The sequence below is a fragment of the Sapajus apella genome, unplaced genomic scaffold, assembly GCF_009761245.1.
Source record: "Sapajus apella isolate SASKATOON/1434 unplaced genomic scaffold, GSC_monkey_1.0 scaffold11, whole genome shotgun sequence".
In the NCBI taxonomy this organism is placed as follows: domain Eukaryota; kingdom Metazoa; phylum Chordata; class Mammalia; order Primates; family Cebidae; genus Sapajus; species Sapajus apella.
This window is the reverse complement of record NW_022436951.1, coordinates 5,402,840-5,428,190: the sequence shown is the minus strand read 5'-3', so window position 1 is coordinate 5,428,190 and position 25,351 is coordinate 5,402,840. Positions and strand designations below refer to the sequence as shown.

Below are 25,351 nucleotides of genomic sequence, written 5' to 3'. Positions count from 1 at the left end.
AAAGGTGATAAAATGCACATAAAAGGTACCATCTTAATAAGTGTATAGTGTTGTACAACCATCACCACCATCCATCTCTATAACACTGTTCATCTTGTAAAGCTGAAACTCTATACGTGTTAAACAGTTCTTCATTCCCCGTTCCTCCAGCCTCTGGTACCCACTATTCTACTTTTTGTCTCTGACTTTGACTATTCTAGATTACCTCATGTAAGTAGCATCATATAATGTTTGTCTTTTTGTCTTTTTGTTAGTGGTCTCTCTCACTTAGCATAATGTCCTTAAAGTTTATCCAACTGGTAGCATATTGCAGAATCTCCTCCCTTTTTAAGGCTGTGTAATATTTCATTGTGTGGATATACTACCTTTTGCTAATGCATTCATCCATAGATGGATACTTTGGTTGCTTCTACATTGTAGCTGTTGTGAATTATGTTGTTATGAATGTGGGTATACAAATATCTTTTTTAGACCCTGCTTTCAGTTTCTTTTTTTTTCTTTATATATATATATACACACATACATACACACATACACACACATATATATGTATACATATAAGTATATATATATATGTATGTATTATATATATGTGTGTGTGTATATATATATATATATTTTTTTTTTTTTTTAAAGATGGGGTTTCACCATGATGGCCAAGCTGGTCTTGAACTCCTGACCTTAGGTGATCCACCCACCTCGGCCCCCCAAAGTGCTAGGATTACAGGCGTGAGCCACTGCACCCGGCCCTGCTTTCAGTTTCTTTGGATGTGTACCAGAAATGGAATTACTGGATCACATGGTATTTCCATGTTTAGCTTGAGAAACCACCATATTGTTTTCCACAGTGGCTATGGTCGATAATTTTTTGCTTTTACTGGTAACACTGTAAGCTATGTGTTTGTGACTATGTTAATTTTTTGCCTTTCTAACAAATTTTGAATTGTAATGGTTGGAATTTTTTTTTTTAACTCTTTTTCAGAAGCAAGAGAAAAAGAAGAAGAAATGAACAGAGAGAAAGAATTAAGAAGACAAAATGAAGATATTGAACCAACATCCTCAGGATTAAATGTGATCAGAGATTGTTCCAAATCATCTTCCAGGTGCCTGATTTTTACAAAAGACTTCTGTTAAACTATCAGTTTCTAGGTGTTAATAGAGTTTTAATTTTTTAATTTTTTTGAGACAGAGTCTTGCTCTTTTGTTTGCTGGAGTGCAGTGGTGTGATCTCGGCTTATTGCAACCTCCACCTCCTAGATTCAAACGATTCTCCTGCCTCAGCCTCCCAAGTAGCTGGGATTACAGGCATGCACCACCACGCCTGGCTGATTTTTCTATTTTTAGTAGAGATGAGGTTTTACCACGTTGCCCAGGCTGGTCTCAAACTCCTGACCTCGGGTGATCTGCCTGCCTTGGCCTCCCAAATTGCTGGGATTACAGGTGTGAGCCTCCTAAGTACCTGGATGTCCATGACCAGCTAATTTTTGTATTTTTAGTAGAGACGGGGTTTTACTATGTTTTGCAGGCTGGTCTCGAACTCCTGACCTCATGATCCTTCCGCCTTGTCTTTCTGAGTGCTGGGATTACAGGCATGAGCCACTGGGTCCGGCCCCCAGTTACTCTTTTTTTGTTTGTTTGTTTGAGAAGGTTGCCCAGGCTGGAGTGCAGTGGCATGATGTGGGCTCACTGCAACCCTCACTTCTCAGGTTCAAGTGATTCTCCTGCCTCAGCCTCCCAAGTAGCTGGGGATTACATGTGCGGGCTACCGTGCCCAGCTAATTTTTTTGAAATTTTGGTAGAGACAGAGTTTTACCATGTTGGTCAGGTTGGTCTCGAACTCCTGACCTCAAATGATCTGCCCACCTTGGCCTTCCAAAGTGCTGTTATTACAGGCATGAGTCACCGCGCCCAGTCTAGGGTACTTTTAAATTATTTTTCTGGCCCTTTCTCTCTCCTTCCTGGGTATTGAGTTATGCACATTTTAAACTTTTTGATTTTTGTTTTACAAGTCACAGAAATTCTAGTTTTTTTAGTCTTTTAATCTCTATTTTTTAGATTGGATAATTTCTATTTTTCTGTCTTCTCATTTACCTGTGATCTCTAGATGCTATTAAGTCCATCCACATAATTTAGAAAACAATTTCATATATTTTTCAGTTGTATGATTTCCATTTTTTAAATTTTTGTTTTTTATTTTATTTCAATAGCTTTTGGGGTATAGTGGTTTTTGGTTACATGGATGAATTATATAGTGGTGAAGTCTGAATTTAATTACCCATGTAGTGTACATTGTCCTCAATATTTCCTTTTTTTTTTTTTTTTTAAAGTTCTGGGATACATGTTCAGAACGTGCAGGTTTGTTACCTAGGTATACATGTGCCATGGTGGTTTGCTGCACCTGTCAACCCGTCATCTAGGTTTTAAGCCCAGCATATATTAGGCATTTTTTCTACTGCTCTCCTTTCCCTTGCCTCCCACCTCCTGACAGGCCCCAGTGTGTGATGTTCCCGTCCCTGTGTCCATGTGTTCTCATTGTTCAACTCCCACTTAAAGTGAGAACATGTAGGGTTTGGTTTTCTGTTCCTGTGTTAGTTTGCTGAGGATGATGGCTTCCAGCTTCATCCATATCCCTGCAAAAGACATGAACTCATTGTTTTTTATGGCTGTTCTTCCCATTTTGTTACTTTTTTTTTTTTTTTTTTTGAGACAGGGTCTTTGTTGCTCAGGCTGGAGTGCAGTGGCACCATCTCAGCTCACTGCAAATTCCGCCTCCCAGGCTCAAGTGATCCTGTCACCTCAGCCCCACCAAGTAGCTGGGACTGTAGGTGCCTGCCACCAGGCCCAGCTAATTTTTGTAGTGATGGGGTTTCACCATGTTGCCCAGGCTGGTCTTGAACACTTGAGCTCAAGCGATTCACCCACCTTGGCCTCCCAAAGTGCTGGGATAACAGGCATGAGCAACCGCATGTGGCCTCATTGGTTCTTTTAGTCTTACCTGTACTGCTTGGAATCTGCCCCATGCATGTGTTTTCCAGAATGCAACCAGAAAGTTGTGTAGAGTTTTAGGCAGAATTTTCTCTCCTTTCCTTTTGTAGCTTTTTCCTCTGAGGGGTCTTTCCTCCTCATTTTCTTTTTTTTTTTTTTTTTTTTTTTTTTTTTTTTTTCTGAGACGGAGTTTCGCTCTTGTTACCCAGGCTGGAGTGCAAATGGCGCGATCTCGGCTCACCGCAACCTCCGCCTCCTGGGTTCAGGCAATTCTCCTGCCTCAGCCTCCTGAGTAGCTGGGATTACAGGCACGCACCACCATGCACAGCTAATTTTTTGTAGTTTTAGTAGAGATGGGGTTTCACCATGTTGACCAGGATGGTCTCGATCTCTTGACCTCGTGATCCACCCGCCTTGGCCTCCCAAAGTGCTGGGATTACAGGCTTGAGCCACCGCGCCCGGCCCTGCTCCTCATTTTCCATCCTGATTTCCGTCCTCTGATTAAGAAGGCAGGTTCCTATCTGAGTTTTAGCTACCCAGTACATGATTGGTTCTCCTGTAAGGATAAAAACCATTCAAAAATAAGGAATGGGCCGGGCGTGGTGGCTCACGCCTGTAATCCAGGCACTTTGGAGGCCAAGGTGGGTGGATCACCTGAGGTCGGGAGTTCAAGATCAGCCTGACCAACAGGGTGGAACGCCGTCTTTAAAAAAATAAATAAATAAATAAGGAATGACCCAATGTCATTCTCTTCTTACAGGTGTTAATTTTCAGTTTCTACCTGTTTTTGGTATTTTGTCTGAAATTTATAATGGATGTCTGTTAGAAGGTGTTTTTGTTTTGTTTTTTGATGTAATCTACTTGGCTGTTACTGTAAGTGAAACTGATATTTTGCCTTTTTTCACAAAAACCACTTTATCTGAATATAAGACTAGATCTATTAAAGAAAAAAATCTTTTTACCTTCCTGTCTATCCATTTCAGAGGAAAAGCGATGTAAATATATTTGTTGACTGTTCTTTTTTTTTTTTTTTTTGAGACGGAGTTTCGCTCTTGTTACCCAGGCTGGAGTGCAATGGCGCCATCTCGGCTCACCACAACCTCCGCCTCCTGGGTTCAGGCAATTCTCCTGCCTCAGCCTCCTGAGTAGCCGGGATTACAGGCACGCACCACCATGCCCAGCTAATGTTTTGTATTTTTAGTAGAGACGGGGTTTCACCATGTTGACCAGGACGGTCTTGATCTCTTGACCTCGTGATCCACCCACCTCGGCCTCCCAAAGTGCTGGGATTATAGGCGTGAGCCACCGTGCCCAGCTGACTGTTCATTTTTTAAACAGAAGCTTAGTTGTTTGCTTTTTTGGGGGGTTGATTTCATCTTGGAGAGTCCAAGGCTTAATATGAGGTATGATTCCAAGGTCGTTTTTTAACTTATGTTCCAGCATTCATTACTCAACGATAATTTTCTTCAGTTTTTAAATGCATACTCATTAAATGTAAGTTTTTTCTAAGTTAAATACATTTCTGGGATTATTCTTTTGCTCTATTGGATGTATTTTATTCAGTCATTTACATATTTTGGTAATTGTCAGGTTAATTTTTTTCCTTTTTGGTATCTTCAGAGTCTGTTTCACAAAACGTGCAAATTTTTTGAATATCAGCAATGGTGTTGAAACTTGGTTTAGAGAAAGACAGTCCTCTAAAATCTATATCAGCTGGTAGTCCTAAAGAACTAGTAAAACTGGCTAGCTGTATGCAGAAAACTGAAACTGGTCCCCTGTTTTAAACTTTGTATAGAAATTAACTCAAGATTGAAAGACTTAATTGTAAAACTAAAAACCATAAAAACCCAGAAGAAAAGCTAGGTAATGCCATTCAGGACATAGGCATGGGTGAAGCCTTCATGACAAAAACACCAAAGGCAATTGCAACAAAAGCCAAAATTGACAAATGGGATCTAATTAAATTAAAGAGCTTCTGCACAGCAAAATAAACTAGCATCAAAAAAAAAAAGAAAAATAAGAAAACAAACTAGCATCAGACTGAACAGGCATCCTACAGAATCGGAGAAAATTTTTTTGCTGTCTTCCCATCTGACAAAGGTCTAATATCTAGAATTTACAAGGAACTTAAGTTTACAAGAGAAAAACAAACCACGCTATCAAAAAGTGGGCAAAGGATGTGAACAGACAGTTCTCAAAAGAAGACATTTATGTGGCCAACAAACATATGGAAAAAGCTCATTATCACTAATCATCAGAGAGATGCAAATCAAAACCACAATGAAATACCATCTCATGCCAGTGAGAATGGTGATTATTAAAAAGTCAGGAAACAATAGATGCTGGCAAGGCTGCGGAGAAATAGGAACACTTTTACGCTGTTGGTGGGAATGTAAATTAGTTCAACCGTTGTGGAAGACAGTGTGGCAATTCCTAAAGGATCTAGAACCAGAAATACCAGTTGACCCAGCAGTCCCATTACTGAGTATATACCCAGAGGAGTATAAATCATTTTAGTATAAAGACTCGTGCACACGTGTGTTTATTGCAGCACTATTTACAATAGCAAAAACAAAGAACTAATCCAAATGCTCTTTAATGATAGACTGGATAAAGAAAATGTGGCACATATACACCATGGAATACTGTGTAGCCATAAAAAAGAATGAGTTCATGTCCTTTGCAGGGACATGGATGAAGCTGGAAGCCATCATCCTCAGCAAACTAACACAGGAACAGAAAACCAAATACCACATGTTCTCACTCATAAGTGGGAGCTGAACAATGAGAACACATGGACGGGAACATCACACACTGGGGCCTATCCCAGGGGAGTGGGGGGCAAGGGGAGGGAGAGCATTAGGACAAATACCTAATGCATGTGGGGCTTAAAACCTAGATGTTGGATTGATAGGTGCAGCAGACCACCATGGCCCATGTATAGCTATGTAACCTGCACATTTGCATGTGGATCCCAGAACTTTAAAAAAAAATATCTGCAATGGTATTGAAATTTGGTTTAGACTAAGAGAGTCATCTTAAACTACTACCTATTATAGGTTGGTTTTTTTTTTTTTTTTTTTGAGACGGAGTTTCGTTCTTGTTAGCCAGGCTGGAGTGCAATGGCCTGATCTCGGCTGCTATTATAGGTTTTAAAGAAATGTTATATGGATGTAAGTTGCCACTCAAAAATCAAAATACAGAGAAGAAACGTCATTTACCCTATGAATAGGATAAATGTACTTTGAATTTGTGAGGTGTGAATCATTTAGGCATTTGCATTTTCTTTTTAAAAATCCATACCAGAGGCCTGACACGGTGGCTTATGCCTGTAATCCCAGCACTTTGGGAGGCTGAGGCGGGGGATCATCTGAGGTTAGGAGTTAGACCAGCCTGACCAACATGGTAAAACCCCATCTCTACTAAAAACACAAAAAATTAGCCGCGCATGGTGGTGCACTCCTGTAATCCCAGCTATGCGGGAAGCTGAAACAGGAGAATTGCTTGAACCCAGGTGGCAGAGGTTGCAGTGAGCTGAGATTGTGCAATTGCACTCCAGCCTGGACAACAAGAGCGAACCTTTGTCTCACACACACACAAAAGAAGAAATTGATACTAGAAACAGTGAGTTGTGCTTATGAATTTACTTCCTAAAGTGAAATTGTACCACTACAGATATTGTTTATTTTTATTTTTTGAGACAGAGTCTTGCTCTGCTGCCCAGGCTTTAGTGCAGTGGTACCATCTTGGCTCATGGCAACCTCTGCCTTCTGGGTTCAAGCGGTCCTCCTGCCACAGCCTCCCGAGTAGCTGGGATTATAGGCAACCACCACCATGCCTAGCTAATTTTTGTATTTTTAGTAGAGAAAAGGTTTCACCATCTTGGTCAGGGTGGTCTCAAACTCCTGACCTCAGGTGATCCACCTGCCTTGGTCTCCTAAAGTACTGGGATACAGGTGTGAGCCACTGGCCTTGGTTTTGTTTAATGCTTGTTAAAATTTTCTGCAAGATGTTTGCTGAGGAGAAAAAAAATAGAATTTGACTCTAAGCGTTTTCTCTTTTAATACATACTATTTCCCAGGCTGTAGTTTGTGTTCTGGCAACACATTGAATCAAGGCATTGATTTAAACATGGAATGTATGCTGTTTTTTATCAGGGCCATTTTTGGACATAATTTCATGGATTTTGTTTTTCAGAATATTAAAAATATGTTAAAAATCTTTTTTTGGTTTGTGCATGTTAGAAGCAGAAAGCCAGACATGGAATTAGAAGTTGCATAGAAGCAAATGCATTCCATCGAGATTTTATGTGTTTATTAGGCCTGTATAATCAGCTATGAAATCAACATGGATCAATTTAGTACTCAGTTCAATGCTTACTTCTTAGCAAGTTAACTCAGTTAACTTAGCATGGGTGCTAATAATCAACATTTGAGTTCAATTCTGTAGATGGCATGGTTTGAATAATTTTGCATTAAAAAATCTGTGACTTATGGCTGGGCATGGTGGCTCATGCCTGTAATTGCAGCACTTTGGGGTGTTGAGGTGGGTGGATCACTTGAGGTCAAGACCAGCCTGGCCAACATGGTGAAACCTTGTCTCTACTAAAAATACAAAAATAGCTGGACGTGGTGGTGCATGCCTGTAATCCCAGCTACTTGGGAGGCTTGAGGCAAGAGAATCGCTTGACTTGCTTGAAGTGCATGTAGGTCAAGATCATGTCCTGGTACTCCAGAGTGAAACTCTGTCTCAAAGAAAAAAAATAATCTGTTGTTTCTAAACCAGTAGAGCTGGAAACTTGTGCTTTAATCATAAGGGGGAAGATTTTGGGGTATGAATAGCTTAATATAAATTTATTTAGTCATTCGTCTATTACTTATTGAGCATCTGCTGTGGATTACACAGTGTTTCAGGCAGAGATACAGCAATTAGCAAGGTCTGATGAGACCTTTGTTCTTATTGAACTCACATTATTATGGGAGTATTTGAAGGGATGGATAATAGATTATAAACAACTAAGTAACCAAATAAAATAACTTAGCAAGCATGTAATGAAGATAAAGGTAATGGGATAAACAAAGGTAATTAAGGTAATGGGAACTGGTGGTGTGCCTGAAAGTTTAAAAGGGGTGTGCCCTTAGGCCTCTTTAAGGAGGAGACATTTGAGGAAACTCCAAAGATGAGAAAGAGGCCATGTAACAATCTATGGGAAGAGTGAGTCAGCCAACAGAACTGCAAGTGCAAAGACCTCATAGTGAACCAAAATTAACCTGTTCAATTGGAAAGAAGGCCTCTTGGGGTGGAGATTTGAGCTAGGCAGTGGTTCAAATCTAGAAACTCAGATATTTGTGGAGGTTTTCTAGTTTATATACCTCTGTTTAAGGGTAATGTGTATGTGAGAATATATTCTTTTCAATTTTGAATCTAGATGAAAACAATCTCATGTTTTTCCTTCAGTAGATATTGAGTGCCTGTTATATGTGAAGCATGTTTTAGATGCTAGAAAAACATGTTAGATGCCAAAACAAAACAGAAATTTGTTCCTGGAGCTTACATACCAGAGATACATTAGAAGGCAGTGACACTTTTAATCTTATAAAATCTTTGAAAGATTAATTGATACAATTAAGAATGCTGAATTCTCAACTCTGGGGGCAGATGGAGGAGTGGTGGATGGAGAGGGCTATGTCTACAGGTGTTTGATAGAAACCTTAATGAGAGTGTGTAGTAGTCCTCAGGTGTGGTGGAGAGGAAACCACTTAGGAATCAATATGATATGCCCTAGACTCTCAAGCCTGTCCAAACTGCCTTATACTGTTGTTGTTTTCTTTTAGACTTTTAGCATCCTGAAGTTCCGGTTTTTAGTTTCTGTCTAGTGATAAGTAGAAAAGAGGGATGAGGAAACCGCTTCACTGGCCCGACCAGAAACAGAAACTAAGAACCCATGACTGGATTCTCTCCCTTCGACCCCATGGTTAGAGTAAGGTGTTTTTAGAATGCAAGAATGCTGTATTTAATGTTTTGACAATGTAGCAAACTTGGATTAGCCATGAGAAATAATTTGTATTTTGGAAATTATATTGAAACATTTTGGGAGTAATACTAATTTCCTTACATGACTGGGTTTATTTGCTCCTGTGGCAATCAGGAATTGGATTCAAATATAGTTAATCGAGGCACTGGTTATCTCAGTGGTGTTTGTTCTTTACTATTTTGTAGTTTTTCTTCTATATTTCCTTGTTCACCTCTTTTTAAAATGTTTAAATTTTTATTATATAAATTTTGAGACAGGGTCTCACTCTCTTGTCCAGGTTAGAGTACAGGGATGCAGTCATGGCTCACTGCCGCTCAAGTGATCCTGCCACCTTAACCTTCCGAGTAGCTGGTACCACAAGCACATGCCACTACACCTGGGTAATTTTTATTTTTTGTGGAGACAGGGTCTCATGGTGTTTCCCAGGCTACTCTCAAACTCCTGGGCACAAGTAGTCCATCTGCCCTGGTCCCTGAAAGTGTTGGGGTTACAGGTGTGAACCATTGCATTCAGTCTCACCTGTCTCTTGATGAGTAATAATGGTCTAATGGCATCTAACATATAATTGCTGTGATCCATTATTTTTGACTTAACGTTTGAGTAAGACAGTAGGTTTTTTTTTAACTTTCTTAAGATAAAATAATATTTGCATTAAACATTTAATACTTGAACTACAAATTTAAAAAAACTGAAGAATACCCAATTGTTGTTAAAAGAAGAGGAAAGGTTTCCTGAGAAATGAATACTATTTGCAAAGTGTGCTGTTTATTGCAGCAGAGGCAAAGAGTTTCTGTTTCTGTATTTTCAGGGATATGAGCAGCAGTGAAAGTGAAGAGAGTTCTGACTCTTCTGATGATGAGTTGATTGGCCCTCCTTTACCCCCTGCAATGGTAGGAAAACCGTTTAATTTTATGGAGGATATCCTTGGTCCTTTACCTCCACCTCTTAATGAAGAAGAAGAAGAAGCAGAGGAAGAAGAGGAGGAAGAGGAGGAAGAGGAAGTAAGTATTTAAGTGGAATTTAAGAATTCAGTGCAGTAATATCTTTAAAGTACTGTAGAGATCAGTTCCGCTAAACTGTTGTTCATGAGTAAGAGCCAATTTAAAAACTGAGGAAAGGCCGGGCACGGTGGCTTACGCCTGTAATCTCAGCTACTCAGAAGGCCGAGGTGGGAGAACCACTTGAACCTGGGAGGCAGAGGTTGCAGTGAGTCAAGATTGTGCCACTGCACTCCACCCTGGGAGACAGAGCAAGACTGTCTCAAAACAAAACAAAACAAACAAACAAACAAAAAAACAGGCCAGGCGCGGTGGCTCACCTCAGCACTTTGGGAGGCCGAGGAGGATGGATCACAAGGTCAGGAGATCGAGACCATCTGACCAATGTGGTGAAACCCGGTCTCTCTTAAAAAAAAAAAAAAAAAACTGAGGGAAAAGGCCAGGCACAGTGGCTCCCAGGACTTTGGGAGGCCGAGGTAGACGGATCGCTTGAACTCAGGCGTTCAAAACCAGCTTGGGCAACATGGTGAAACCCCGTTTCTACAAAAATGCAAAAATTAGACGGGTGTTGTGGTGTGTGCCTGAGTGTAAATAATAATGATGATGGGTAAATTTGGGGGGATTTAAAAGCAAAGTGGATCTAAAATTATTATCAACAATAAAGTGAAAGATAGGAGAGTGAAATCAGAGTTCATTGATTTGTGAACATTACTTGGAAGGAGGTCAGAGATACTGGTTAACCTTAGATTAGTTTAAGCCAAGTTTATAAGTTTACAATTTTAAGAGTAATTGCCCAAAGAGTAGAAATAAAATGTGGCCAGGTGCGGCAGCTCACCCTTACAGGCTCCCAGCACTTGTTGGAGGCCAAGGCAGGTGGACCACTTGAGGTTAGGAGTTTGAGACCAGCCTAGCCAACATGGTGAAACCTGTCCTACTTAAAATACAAGAATTACCTGGTTATGGTGGCATGCATCTGTAATCCCAGCTACTTGGAAGTCTGAGGCATGAGAATTACTTGAACCTTGGAGGCGGAGGTTACAGTGAGTTGACATCACACCATGGCACACTTCAGCCTGGGTAACAAAGTGAGACTCAATCTTAAAAAAAAGAAGAAATGTATAACCTCCAAAATACTGAAAGGAAAAAATGGTAAAGGAAATGATGTACTTTTTGTATTTATACCTGAAGTAGATAATTTTTAACACCTCCCTTCTTCATGTGATGAATTACTTTTAGTAATAATTATGAAATGAAATGAAAAATAATGACCAGAAAGGAAACCAACAGCTTTTGTAAATCTGTCAAAGTTGATATTCTTTGCATATTCCTGCTCAGTACATAGTATAGCAGATTTGTCAATCTGTGTCTCTCTGTAGTTGATCAAATAAAGCTTCTAATTTCAATTTTGTGCATTTTTTCTTTCACATGAAACAACAGATACATAGTGTGTGTGTATATATATTTACATATACACACCCACACGCACGTGCACATGTATTCCTATGTGTGCATATGTAAAATTAAGAGAAACAAGAAGAAGAGTAAATTTGGCAGTTTCATTAAAATTTTTGTTTTACAATAAGTTCCAGAAATTGCAATGTTGATTGTATATTTTTTCTTTCTTTTTTTTTTTTTAAGTTGGGGTTTCACCATGTTGGTCAGGCTGGTCTTGAACTCCCAACCTCAGGTGATCCGCCCGCCTTGGCCTCCAAAGTGCTTGGATTACAGGCATGAGCCACTACGCCCAGTCATTGTATATTTTTCCTTTTATCAATTCTAGTGGCTTTTAAATATCTCTGTAGGTTGAAATATTTTGGCTGGGCATGGTGGCTCATGCCTGTAATCCCAGCACCTTGGGAGGCTGAGGCATGCTGATTACTTGACGTCAGGAATTCGAGACTAGCCTGGCCAACATGGTGAAACCCCAGCTCTACTAAGAAAATACAAAAATTAGCCAGACATGGTGACAGGAGGCTGAGGCAGGGGAATTGCTTGAGGTGGACTCTTCAGTGAGCCTGGTAACAGAGCAAGACTCTGTCTAAAAAAATAATTTTTTTTCATGAAAATGTCTTTACATGAAATCCATCATATTTGGTAAAAACTTCTAAAGTTTTCTTCTCTAAAAATCGAGAAAATGGCTAAATGAGTCAAACATTGCCGTTAAACGATCTATTGCTTTAGAATGCTTTTGGTACAAACAATTGAGATATTCAAACATTTGCCCATTTAAATTCTCTTGCCAACCTTGTCTTTTGTTTTTGCTTTTGGCATTCATGGAAAACAGAATTGGATTTGCCAGCATTTTGTTTCTTTGTCTTTATAATCTTCATTTTGAAACGTAGTACAACAGGGATTGGAGATATGAAATTGCCCATGAACTGAGCTTGAATGATTCTGAACCATGAAAAACAGTATCTAGGGATCCGAGTAGCTGGGTTTATTTGTGCATGTGTGTGGTACAGATAACTGAGAGTTCTCCAAATTAACTTCATGTAGAATACAGTGTTTATTTATTTGTGTATTTATTTTTCGAGAATGAGCCTCTGTCACCCAGGCTGGAGTGCAGTGGCATGATCTCAGCTCACTGCAACCTCCGTCTCCTGGGTTCATGTGATTCTCCAGCCTCAGTTTCCTGAGTAGCTGGGATTACAGGCATCTGCCACCATGTCTGGCAATTTTTTTGTATTCTTCAGTAGAGACAGGGCTTCAGCATGTTGACCCAGCTGGTCATGAACTCCTGACCTCGGGTGATGCACCTACCTTGGCCTCCCAAAGTGCTGGGATTACAGGCGTGAGCCACTGTTCCCAGCCAGAATACAGTGTTTATTAAAAGATAAGTAATAAAAATGTGTTAATTGAACTTCACATACACGTTATTAAAACTTAACAGGAACCGTAGCAAAAAGAACGTTAAGTAGTGTCTAAACTAACATGTTTAGAATTGCCATCACAAGGTGATAATAAAAAGCAGACTTATCTTTACTTGATTTTATTATTGTTTTTAAGTTCTCCACAGAAAAATATACCCTCTTATTGTCTACATTACATCCACTGTAATTCTCTTGATATGCCATTGAAGAAAATTCACTCATTACAGTAAAAGACAGGAAAGGAGGAAAAAGAAGTAGAGGAAAATAATCTCGGTAAATAGAGATTACAAAATAAGATGGTAGCCATGAAAATAAATATATCAGTATTAACAACAGAAATAAATGGACTCAACTTGCCACTTAAAATACAAAAATTCTCAGATTGGGTTAAAAAAATGTAGGTATACATGCATGTTATACCTAAAACATTATGTTTTAGGTATAAAACATGGCATAACCTTTCTATTATACAGAAAGGTTGAATGTAAAGCAATAGAATATAGCAGGAAAATAACCAAAAGATAGCTGATTAATGTTATCAAATTGGTACTAAAATATTTAAGTCATAAAACCAATTAATGATAAAAGTGACATTACTTAATGCTAAAAGGAACAGTTTATTTTGCAGGAAAATTTGGCAGTCCTTAACCTCTATGCATTTAACAGTATATTCAAAGTGTATAAAGCAAAAATTGGCAAAATTACAAGGAGAAATGGACAATAAACAGTCGTAATAGAGATTCACAAATTGTTAAGACAGAATGGAGTACAGATTTAGAAAATACAAATGAACAAAGTTTAACCTATTAAATGTATATTGAACCCTTGTCCAACATTTTCATTTTTAGCATACATGGACAGTGAAAAACAAACATATTTAGTTCCCAGAGTGCTATGGAAACATTAACTGCTATGGAAACATGAAGAAGATATTCTTACTTATTTTGGTTAGTTCACAGAGTAGGTAATATTTAGGTTTAGCTATGAATGTGACAGTGGGTTTCGTAATGGACTGAATGTGTCTCTCTAAAATTCATATGTTGAAGCCCTAACCCCAGTGTGGCTGTATTTAGAGATGGCGCCTCGAAGGGAATAACTAAGGCTAAATGAGGTCAGAAGGTTCTGATCTGATATAATTAGTGTCTTTGTAAAAAGAGATGGCAGAAATCATGTGCTAACTCCTCCTTCCTAACGGGAAAGGAGGAATGGCTTTCTGAGGACATAGCAGAAAATGGTTGTCCATAAGCCAGGACAAGAGGTCTCACCAGAAACCACTTTTGTCCACACTTTGATTATGAACCACTAGCTGCCAGACCTGTCAGCAAATAAATTTCTATTGTTTAAGTCACCTAATCGGTGGTATTTTGTTTATGGTTGCCTAAGCTAATACAGGTTTGCAAGGCTGACTAATGGCTGATAAGCAGAGAAGGGAAGAAAGAAGCATATTGCAAGCCAGAAAAAATATTGCTATAGTAAAGGGCTAAATATATATAAGTACAGCTATGGTAGTGAAATTGCACCTGATTAGTACATGGCTGAGATTTCTTACTAGGAGAAAGTAGAAAGATGAAGCTGATTAAATCAAATCCAGAAAGTATGAAGAAATACTTTCTGGAGGATGTGGAATTTGAGTAAGCTTTGTAGAGGATTACAAGTTTTTTGTTTTTGTTTTTTTTTTGAGATAGGATCTCTCTGTCACCCAGGCTGGAGTATAGTAGTGCAGTCAAAGCTCACTACAGCCTTGACCCCCTGGGGTTAAGTGATCCTCCCACCTCAGCCCCCCGAGTAGCTGGGATTACAGGCATGTGCCACCACACCTAGCAATTTTTTTTTTTTTTAATCTTTTTAGTAGAGATGAAGTTTCATTATGTTGCCCAGGCTTGTCTCGAATTTCTGGGCTCAAGCAATCCTCCTTCCTTGGCCTCCCAAAATGCTGGAATTACAGGCGTGAGTCACTGTCTGGCCAAAGATTAATTTTTTTTTCTTTTTTCTTTTCTTTTTTTTGAGACAGAGTCTTGCTCTGTTGCCCAGGCTAGAGTACTGGTGGGATCTCAGCTTACTGCAACCTCTGCCTCCCAGGTTCAAGTAATTCTCCTGCCTCAGCCTCCTGAGTAGCTAGGATTACAGGCGTGCACCACCATACCCAGCCAATTTTTGTATTCTTAGTAGAGATGGGGTTTCACCATGTTGGCCAGGCTGGTCTGGAACTCCTGACCTTGTGATCCACCCAAAGTGCTTGGATTACAGGCATGAGCCACCATGCCTGGCTAAAGTTTTTTTTCTTTTTTGGACAGAGTCTTGCTCTGTCACCCAGGCTGGAGTGCAATGGTGCAGTCTTGGCTCACTGCAACCTCCACCTCCCTGGTTTAAGCGATTCTCCTGCCTCAGCCTCCTGAGTAGCTGGGATTACAAGCACCCACCATTGCACTCGGCTGATTTTTTGTATTTTTAGTAGAGACCAGGTTTTACCATGTTGGCCAGGCTTTTTTTGAACTCCTGACCTCAGGTTATCTACCCTCCTCGGCCTCCCAAAGTGCTAGGATTATAGGTGTGACCCACAGAGTCTGGCCAGTCTTTTATTTTTAAATTTTTGAAGAGGTGTGGGGTCTCACCATCTTGCCTATGCTGGTCTCAAACTCCTGGGCTCAAGCCATCCTCCCACCTTGGCTTCCTAAAGTGTTGATATTACAGATGTAAGTCACTGTGCTTGGCCAAGATTACATTTTTAAAGATTATTTTTGGCTGGTCACGGTGGCCCATGCCTGTAATCCCAGCACTTTGGGAGGTCAAGGCGGGCGGATCACGAGGTCAAGAGATCGAGACCATCCTGGCCAACATGGTGAAACCCAGTCTCTACTAAAAAATACAAAAATTAGGGCCAGGCGCGGTGGCTCACGCCTGTAATCCCAGCACTTTGGGAGGCCAAGGCGGGTGGATCACAAGGTCAAGAGATCGAGACCATCCAGGTCAACACGGTGAAACCCCGTCTCTACTAAAAATACAAAAAATTAGCTGGGCATGGTGGCGCGTGCCTGTAATCCCAGCTACTCAGGAGGCTGAGGCAGGAGAATTGCCTGAACCCAGGAGGCGGAGGTCGCGGTGAGCCGAGATCGCGCCATTGCGGTCCAGCCTGGGTAACAAGAGTGAAACTCCATCTAAAAAAAAAAAAAAAACAAAAAAACCCCCACAAAAATTAGCTGGGCGTGGTGGTGCATGCCTGTAGTCCCAGCTACTTGGGAGGCTGAGGCAGGATAATTGCTTGAACCCAGGAGACGGAGATTGCAGTCAGCCGAGATGGCGCCACTGCACTCCAGCCTGGGGCCTGGCAAAAGAAAAAAACTCTATCTCAAAAAAAAAAAAAAAAAAAAAGGATTATTTTTAATTGACATAAAATAATTGTACATATTTCTGGGGTAGAGTGTGATACTCCACACCTGTATACAGAATGTAATGACCAAATCAGGGTAATTAGCATATTCATCGCCTAAACATTGATCATTTCTTTGTGTTGACAACATCCAAAATTCTCACTTTTAGTTCTTTGAAAATATAGAGTAAATAATTGTTAAAGTTGTCACCTTACAATGCTCTAGAACACTAGAATTTATCTTTCTATCTAGCTGTAATTTTGTATCTGTTAACCAAACTCTCCTTATACCCCTCTTTCTCCTACCCTTCTCAGCTTGTCATTTCTGTTTCTACTATTTTAACTCTCTAATTTTATGAGATCAGTTTATTTAGTTTCATCTGAGTGAGGACATGTGGTATTTATCTTTCTGGTTTACTTCACTTAACACTGTGTCTTGCAAACTCATCCATGTTACTACATGTGACATGATTTCATACTTTCTAAATTTGGCTGAATAGTGTTCGTGTGTGTGTGCGCGTTTGTGTTATTACATTTTTAAATCCATTCATTTATTGATGGACACTTAGGTTGATTCAATATCTTGGCTATTGTGAATAGTGCTGCAGTGAAAAGGGGAGTGCAGTTATCTCTTCAAAATGTGAATTTCCTTTCCTTTGGATATGTACTCAGTAGTGGGATTGCTGGATCATGATAGTTCTATTTTAATTTATAAAAAATTGATAAATAATGTATATATTTTTGGAGTATATATGATTTGATACATTCATATAATGTGTAAAGATCAAAACAGGGTAATTGGGATATCCAGGATATCCATCACTTTAAATATTTGTCTCTTTGTTATGCTAGGAACATTCAAATTATTCTCTCTTGGCTAATTTTTTTTTTTTTTGAGACAGAGTCTCACTCTGTCACCAGGCTGGAGTACAGTGAGGCGACCTTGGCTCACTGCAACCTTCGCATCCCGGGTTCAAGTGATTTTCCTGCCTCAGCCTCCTGAGTAGCTGGGACTACAGGTGTGTGCCACCATGCCCAGCTAATTTTTGTATTTTTTAGTAGAGATAGGGTTTCACCATGTTGGCCAGGATGGTCTTGATCTCTTGACTTTGTGATCTGCCCGCCTCGGCCTCCCAAAATGCTGGGATTACAGGCGTGAGCCACCGTGCCCAGCCTCTCCTAGCTATTTTAAAATACACTGTAATATTGTTAACTATGGTCACCATACTGATCTGTTGAATACTAGGCTTTATTCCCTCTATCTGACTGTATATTGGTACCTGTTAATCAGCCTCTCTTTATCTCTTCCAGCCCCCAAACCTTTCCAGCCTCTAGTCACTAATCCCTCTTCATGAGATCCTTTTGTAGCTTCTACATGTAAGAACATGTAAAACCCTTCCCTCCCTCCCCACCCTCCCTCCCTCCCTCCCTCCCTCCCTCTCTTTCTCCCTCCCTCTCTGTCTCCCTCTCTCCCTCCCTGCCTGCCCCCCTCTCTCCCTTCCACCTCCCTTGCTCTCTCTCTCCATCCCTTCTGTTTTTTTATGTTTTTGAGATGGAGTCTTGCGCTGTCACCAGGCTGCAGTGTAGTGGCATGATTTTGGCTCACTGCAACCCCGGCCTCCCAGGTTGAAGCAATTCTCCTGCCTCAGCCTCCTGAGTAGCTGGGACTACAGGCATTTGCCACCATGCCCAGCTAATCTAATTTTTGTATTTTTTAGTAGGGGTGGGGTTTCAGAGTGTTGGCCAGGATGGTCTCGATCTCTTGACCTCGTGATCTACTCTCCTTGGCCTTCCAAAGTCAGATTACAGGCGGGAGTCACTGCACCTGTCCCCTTCTCTTTTTTTTTTGAAAGAGAGTCTGGCTCTGTCACCCAGGTTAGAGTGCAGTGGCATGATCTTGACTCACTGCAATGTCTGCCTCCCGGCTTCAAGCCATTCTTGTGCCTTAGCCTCCTGAGTAGCTGGAATTACAGGTGTGCACCACCATGCCCAGCTACTGCTTTGCATTTTTAGTAGAGATGGGGTTTCACTATGTTGACCAGGATGGTTTTGAACTCCTGCCCTCAAGTGATCTGTCTGCTTTGGCCTCCCAAAGTGCTGGTATTACAGGTGTGAGCCACTGTGCCCGGCCCCCAATCCATCTCTTTCTAACTGCTCATGAATTATGTTCATATTTAAACTCCAACGATATTCTAAATTCAACACATTTAAGATAAAACTTAGGCTTTTATTCTCTCCAACTTAAACTTTTGCTGTAGTGATTTTGCTGGTCTCTCTGCTTCAAGGATCTTCTGTTTCAATCCCTTGTCCCCACTGCAGCAAGATTAACCTATCTGTAACACAAGTCCCATTGCAAGTAATAGTACTAATTCCTTAAATTAGGGATAACAATCACCACAGCAGGCAGGACTCCACCTGGCAATTTCTGAATGCAATTTGAGTTTTTTGTTCAGAATCACTGTGGCTTTTTAGAGAGACAGTCTATTTAATAGGAAAGCAGCCAGTTTCTTTTCTTTCTTTTTTTTTTTTTTTTTTTTTTTTTGAGAAAAAAAACCTCGCTCTGTTGCCAGGTGCCAGGTGCCAGGCTGGAGTGCAGTGGTATGAGCTCGGCTTACTGCAACCTCTGCCTCCCGGGTTCAAGCAGTGCTCCTGCCTCAGCCTCCCAAGTAGCTGGAATTACAGGTGTGCACCACCATGCCCAGCTAATTTTTGTAGTCCTATATTTTTTTTTTTTTTGGGAAGGAGTTTCACTCATGTTACCCAGGCTGGAGTGCAATGGCGCCATCTTGGCTCACCGCAACCTCCGCCTCCTGGGTTCAGGCAATTCTCCTGCCTCAGCCTCCTGAGTAGCTGGGATTACAGGCATGCGCCACCATGCTCAGCTAATTTTTTGTAGCTTTAGTAGAGACGGGGTTTCACCATGTTGGCCAGGATGGTCTCGATCTCTTGACTTTGTGATCCACCCGCCTCAGCTTCCCAAAGTGCTGGGATTACAGGCGTGAGCCACCGCGCCCGGCTGAAAGCAGCCATTTTCACATAGTTGAGTGGTAAATATTTTAGCAAATATTGTTGAAATTAATGGGGTAATGTTTTTAAAAAGAACCTTTCTTTAGCCTAGTGTTAATTTTTTTTTTAAATTAATTTTTTTTTCTTTTTTTTTGAAGAGAAGGGGTCTTGCTCTTTCAACCAGGCTGGAGTGCGGTGGTGTAATCATAGCTCACTGCAGCTTCAACCTCTTGGGCTCAAGTGATCCTCCTGTCTCAGCCTTCTGAGTATATAGGACTACAGGTGCATAGAACCACACCTGGCTACTTTTTTATACTTTTTTGTAGAGTGGGATCTTGCTGTCTTGTCAAGGTGGCCTTAAACTCTTGGCTTCAAGTGATCCTTCCACTTCAGCCTCCTAGAGTGTTGGGATTGCAGTTGTGAACCACTGCACCCAGCTAACCTAGTATTTCTTAATTTGAATGTAAGAATCAGGTTTAGTGCAATTAAAAAATATGCATGCTTAGGTCCTGTACTCTGGAAACTGATTCAGTATTAACTCCTACAATCTGTATTATAACAAAAGGGTCCACAGGTAATTCTAATAGATTTCTTCCCAGTCTAGTTGTGCTGTTTACTTACTCTCACTTGGAGTCATAGGGTAATATATTAGGGTACCTCTTTAGATTATGATCTGTATCATCTCATGGATACGTAAGGATATGGGATATTGCTTACAAAATGTTTTTTTCTTAAAAAAAAGGTATGAAATTGCTGCTTTCTCATGATAGTGAAGCCACTTTAAAGGTTTACCCTTTCATATAGCTCAGAGTTAATATATTTTGATCAGTATTTTATGAAAAAATATTTTTTTCTATAATACATGCATGTTAGCGTCTGTAGAAGCATTAATGTTTAATTGCTTCTGAAGATGACATGGCAGAGGCTGTAAGCTCCTGGTTTTTTGAATCTCATTCATTTTTATATCCTTGTAGTACCTGAATTTACTATACCTATTAAATCATAATTATATTCTCAGAAGGGCCATGAACATGTAGATATTCTGGAAATTGAGCCTGTAGCTCTGACAGTTCTTTTTTTAAATCAAATTTAATTAATTTATTTTTCAATCCTGCTCCTTCTGTGATTGTTTTTATTGAAACTATATTATTGAGTATCAAGAGCCTGGAAACTCTTCCTTTCCTTTAAACACAATAATAGCCTTTTTTCGGATTCTATCCAGAGGAAGTAATGAAAGAGCTGGACAGAGCTTTATGCAGAAAAATATTTATCACAGTACTATCTATAATTGTGGTTTTCTGAATGTGTTGGGATTATCCTGCTGAGGGTGTGTTATGGTGGGATGGGGTCCCTCACATCAGTTTCTGGCCAGGTCAGCTCTGTTTTTATGTCAGGCTTCCTCAGAGCTTTCTCTTGATGAAAGAGTTCCAAGTCTGAAAATGTTTGAAAATACCAACATATGTAAAATATTAGAATAATTAGAAAGAATATAAATAAATACCTAATATTAGGGAGAAGGACAAGTAAAATGTGTTGTGGTCATATAGAATGTTACACAGTCACTAAACATGTTTAATAAGGGTTTTTAGTAGCACTAGGAAAGGATTTAAAACTGAATAGACACTATGATTTCAATAATTAAAATGATACACATGTGTGGAACAAAGTTACTCCCATTGCTTGCTTATGGATTGTGGAAATGAGGATAATATAGTTTTTTCCCTTATCCTTTTTTTTTTTTTTTTTTTTTTTTTTGACATGGAGTCTCATTCTTGTCACCCAGGCTGGAGCGCAATGGTGTGATCTTGGCTCACTGCAACCTCCGCCACCCAGGTTCAAGCCATTCTCCTGCCTCAGCCTTCTGAGTAGCTGGGATTACAGGCATGTGTCACCATGCCTGGCTAATTTTTATATTTTTAGTAGAGACAAGGTTTGACCATACTGACCAGATGGTCATGAACTCTTGACATTGGGTGATCGATTCACCCGCCTCAGCCTCCCAAAGTGCTGGGATTACAGGCATGAACTACCGTGCCTGGCCTACCTTATACTTTATTATATGTTTCCAATTTATGCATTGATCATAGCTGTGCCCATAATCAGAAACGATTATTGGTATTATAAAAAGTTAATGGGTCCTTCATCATAAAGCAATTATGACTTGAGTTCAAAAATCTAGAACAGATTAAAAAATCCCAAAGAAAACAGTATTAAACATGAATGTGGAATAAATCTTAACTACTAGTAGATACACTTATTTTTATTTTACCTTGTCTTGAAAAGGACTTACTGGGCTGGTTGCAGTGGCTCACGCCTGTAAACTCAGCAGTTTAGGAGCTTCAGGCAAGAGAATCACTTGAGCCCAGGAGTTCGAGACCAACCTTGACAATGTAGTGAGACACCCATCTTTACAAAAAATGAACAATCCAGGGTGGTGGTGTGCACCTGTAGTTCTGGCTACTCAGGAGAGTGAGGTGGGAGGATCGCTTGAGCCTGGGAGGTCAAGGCTGCAGTGAGCCATGATTGTATTATTGCACTCCAGCCTGAGTAACAGAGTGGGACTGTCAAACAAAAATGAAAACAGGCCGGGCGCAGTGGCTCATGCCTGTAATCCCAGCACTTTGGGAGGCTGAGGTGGTCAGATCACCAGAGGTCGCGAGTTTGAGACCAGCCTGACCAACGTGGAGAAACCTCATTTCTACTAAAAATACTGAATTATTGGGGCATGGTGGTGCATGCCTGTAATCCCAGCTACCCAGGAGGCTGAGGCAGGAGAATTGCTTGAACCCAGAGGCAGAGGTTGTGGTGAGCCAAGATCATGCCGTTGCAGCCTGTACAACAAGAGCCAAACTCTGTCTCAAAACAAAACAAAACAACCCAAAAAAAAAACAAAATGATTTAATGAAGTGAAATGCATAAGAAGGCATAGATTTGGAAGAAGGAAGGGGAATAGGAAAACCGAGGAAAACAAAGTTAATATAAAATATGAGAATCAGAGTCTTAAATGCCTGGTTATGGATAGGTCAGAAAACCTAGTTGCTGTCATTCCTTTCTTTCCCTCATACCTCACATCAAATCTTGAATCTATTAAGTCTTTTTTTTTTTTTTTTTTGAGAGACAGGGTTTCGCTCTTTTTACCCAGGCTGGAGTGCAATGGCGCGATCTCGGCTCACCGCAACCTCCGCCTCCTGGGTTCAGGCAATTCTCCTGCCTCAGCCTCCTGAGTAGCCGGGATTACAGGCACGCACCACCATGCCCAGCTAATGTTTTGTATTTGTAGTAGAGACGGGGTTTCACCATGTTGACCAGGACGGTCTCGATCTCTTGACCTCGTGATCCACCCGCCTCGGCCTCCCAAAGTGCTGGGATTACAGGCGTGAGCCACCGCGCCTGGCCAAAGCTTTTCAATACATAAAATATTTAAGTCAGGTTGGTGCAGTGGCTCACATCTGTAATCTCAGCACTTTGGTAGGTCAAAGAGGGCAGATCACCTGAGCTCAGGAGTTCAAGACCAGCCTGACCAACATGGCGAAACCCTATCTCTACCAAAAATATAAAATATAATTAGCCGGATGTGGTAATGAGTACCTGTGGTCCCAGCTACTTGGGAGACTAAGGTGGGAGGATCACCTGAGCCTGGGGGGCGGAGGTTGCAGTCAGCTGAAATCACACCACCATAATCCAGGCTGGGTGATGGTGAGATTCCATTTTTAAAAAAATTTTAAATAAGTCAGAACCATTAAAAATTGGTAAATATTTCTCAAATGTTTCCACAGAGGTTAAATAATTAGTCCAATTTATGTATTTGCCTACTTAAATCTAGCTATAAAGTGACAGAGTTGCAAGCACACCTAGGCTATCTGTGCTTTCTTTTTTCTTTTATACTTTTTGTTTGTCTGTTTGCTTTTGTAAAAATGGTGTCTTGCTACATTGCTTAGGCTGGTCTCAAACTTCTGGCTTTCTGAGATCCTCCTGCTTTGGCCTCCCTAAGTGCTAGGATTACAGGTGTGAGCCACAGGCAGGTTAGCCGCTGTGCCTGGCCTAACCATGCTTTTAACAGTATTATGCTGCCTCCCATATTTGGAAGCCTGTGGAATTCAGCCTGGAGCCTGTTTTAAATGCACATTAGTTAGTACATTATTAATTTGTCTGCCAGTGACAGAAGATGCAAAAGAACAGTGGCTTAAACAAGATAGAAGTCTTTTCTCTCTCTCATATTAATGAATCAGGAGTTAAATGGAACAGAACTAGTCGGCGGGTCCAGAATATCTCAGATCTTGTCTGCTTCTGTCTTTTTTTCTGCCATCTTCAGTTTACAGGCTTTTGCCTTTTGCATTTTTGTCAGCAAGAAGGTAGAAGGAGAAGGCCAGATGCAGTGGCTTACGCCTGTAATCCCAGCACTTTGGAAGGCTGGATTCATGGATCACCTGAGGTCAGGAGTTCCAGACCAACCTGACCAATATGGTGAAACCCCATCTCTACTAAAAATACAAAAAAATTAGCTGGGGTGGTGACGTGCTCCTGTGATCCCAGCTACTCAGGAGACCGAGGCAGGAGAATTACTTGAACCCTGGAGGTAGAGGTTCCAGTGAGCTGAGATCAGGCCACTGCACTCCAGCCTGGGCGTCAGAGTGAGACACTTGTATCAAAAAACAAAAAAAGAAAAAAAAGGTAGAGGGATGAGGATAAAGAAGTCCCCTCATTTTGAACTTTGTATCTTTGTTTAACTTCAGAACTGTAGTAGTTTTTTTTGGAGGCCAGGAGTCTACCTAAAATTTAATGTTTTCCAGTACAAAAAATGGATGATAAGGGGCAATTAGCAACTAAGCAGTGAGTATCTGTATTCAATATTTGTTGCTTTCAGTTACAGCAATGACAAGTTATTTATTTACTTTGGATTTTTTTGGGGTCTTTTTAGCCATCATGAATGGTTCTTTAATATTACATGTGTATGTGTGTGTGCATGGGTGTGTATTATATATATAATGTATATGGCATACGTGCTTATTTGATTTTATTTCATATGTGTGAACATTAGCTACCTTTCTCTGAAGGAATAAAAAGTGTAAAGTTTATTGGTACTAATGCAATCGTTAAACTCCTAGGATTTGATCATAGTATTAACATGCATGAATTTTATTTTTATTATTTTTTAGACAGAGTTTTGTCACCAAGGCTGGAGTGCAATGGTGCAATCTTGTCTCACTGCAACCTCTGCCTCCTGGGTTTAAACGATTCTCCTGCCTAGCTAGGATTACAGTGCCTGCCATCACACCCAGCTAATTTTTGTATTTTTAGTAGGTAGAGTTTTACCATGCTGGGCAGGCTGGTCTAGATCCACTTGGCTCAGCCTCCCAAAGTGCTGGGATTACGTGAGCCACCATGCCCAGCCGAATTCCATCTGAATTCATTTGTGTCTCTCTGGTTCTGCTATGCAGCTATTCTACTGTTTCTCTTTGGAAATGAGGTGTAATCTTTTTGGTTTATTTTATTAAGGGAAGATTCCATAAAACTAGCCTCAGCTGAGATTTTAGTCAAGCTTGACTGTATCTGTCAGGTTTGTTTATATTGAGGATTATTGAAGCACTCATAAGGGAAATGAAGATATCGAAACTGCCTTTTTTTTCCCCCTCCTACTAACAAATGTGAGAAACTGGCCTTTTTTTTTCTTTTGAGATGGAATTTCGCTCTTGTTATCCAGGATGGAGTACAGTGGCATGATCTCCCAGGTTCAAGTGGTTCTCCTGCCTCAGCTTCCCTAGTAGCTGGGATTACAGGCATGTGTCATGATGCCCAGCAAATTTTTGTATTTTTAGTAGAGACAGCGTTTTCACCATATTGGCTAGGTTGGTCCCCAACTCCTGACATCAGGTGATTCTCCCACCTCTGCCTCCCAGCTGGGATTACAGGCATGAGCCACCATGCCCGGCTAAGATACTGTTTTTTTCTTTTTTTTTTTGAGACAGAGTCTTGCTCCGTTGCCCAGGCTAGAGTGCAGTGGCATTATTTTGGCTCACTGCAACCTCTGCCTCCTGGGTTCAAGTGATTTGCCTGCCTTAGCCTCTTGAGTAGCTGGCATTACAGGCGTGTT

The 25,351-nt window shown here is 40.6% G+C and overlaps 1 protein-coding gene across 4 annotated transcripts in view; it reads left to right on the top strand.

Moving 5' to 3' along the window:
- The window catches only part of WDR70 (WD repeat domain 70), a 328,762-nt gene that overhangs the window by 14,827 nt on the left and 288,584 nt on the right, over positions 1-25,351 (top strand). For all 4 annotated transcript variants that reach the window (XM_032278922.1, XM_032278923.1, XM_032278926.1 and 1 more), the window contains 2 exons: positions 983-1,103; positions 9,828-10,020. In XM_032278922.1, coding sequence (XP_032134813.1) covers positions 983-1,103; positions 9,828-10,020 — 314 coding nt within the window. The remainder of the gene's footprint in view (positions 1-982; positions 1,104-9,827; positions 10,021-25,351) is intronic.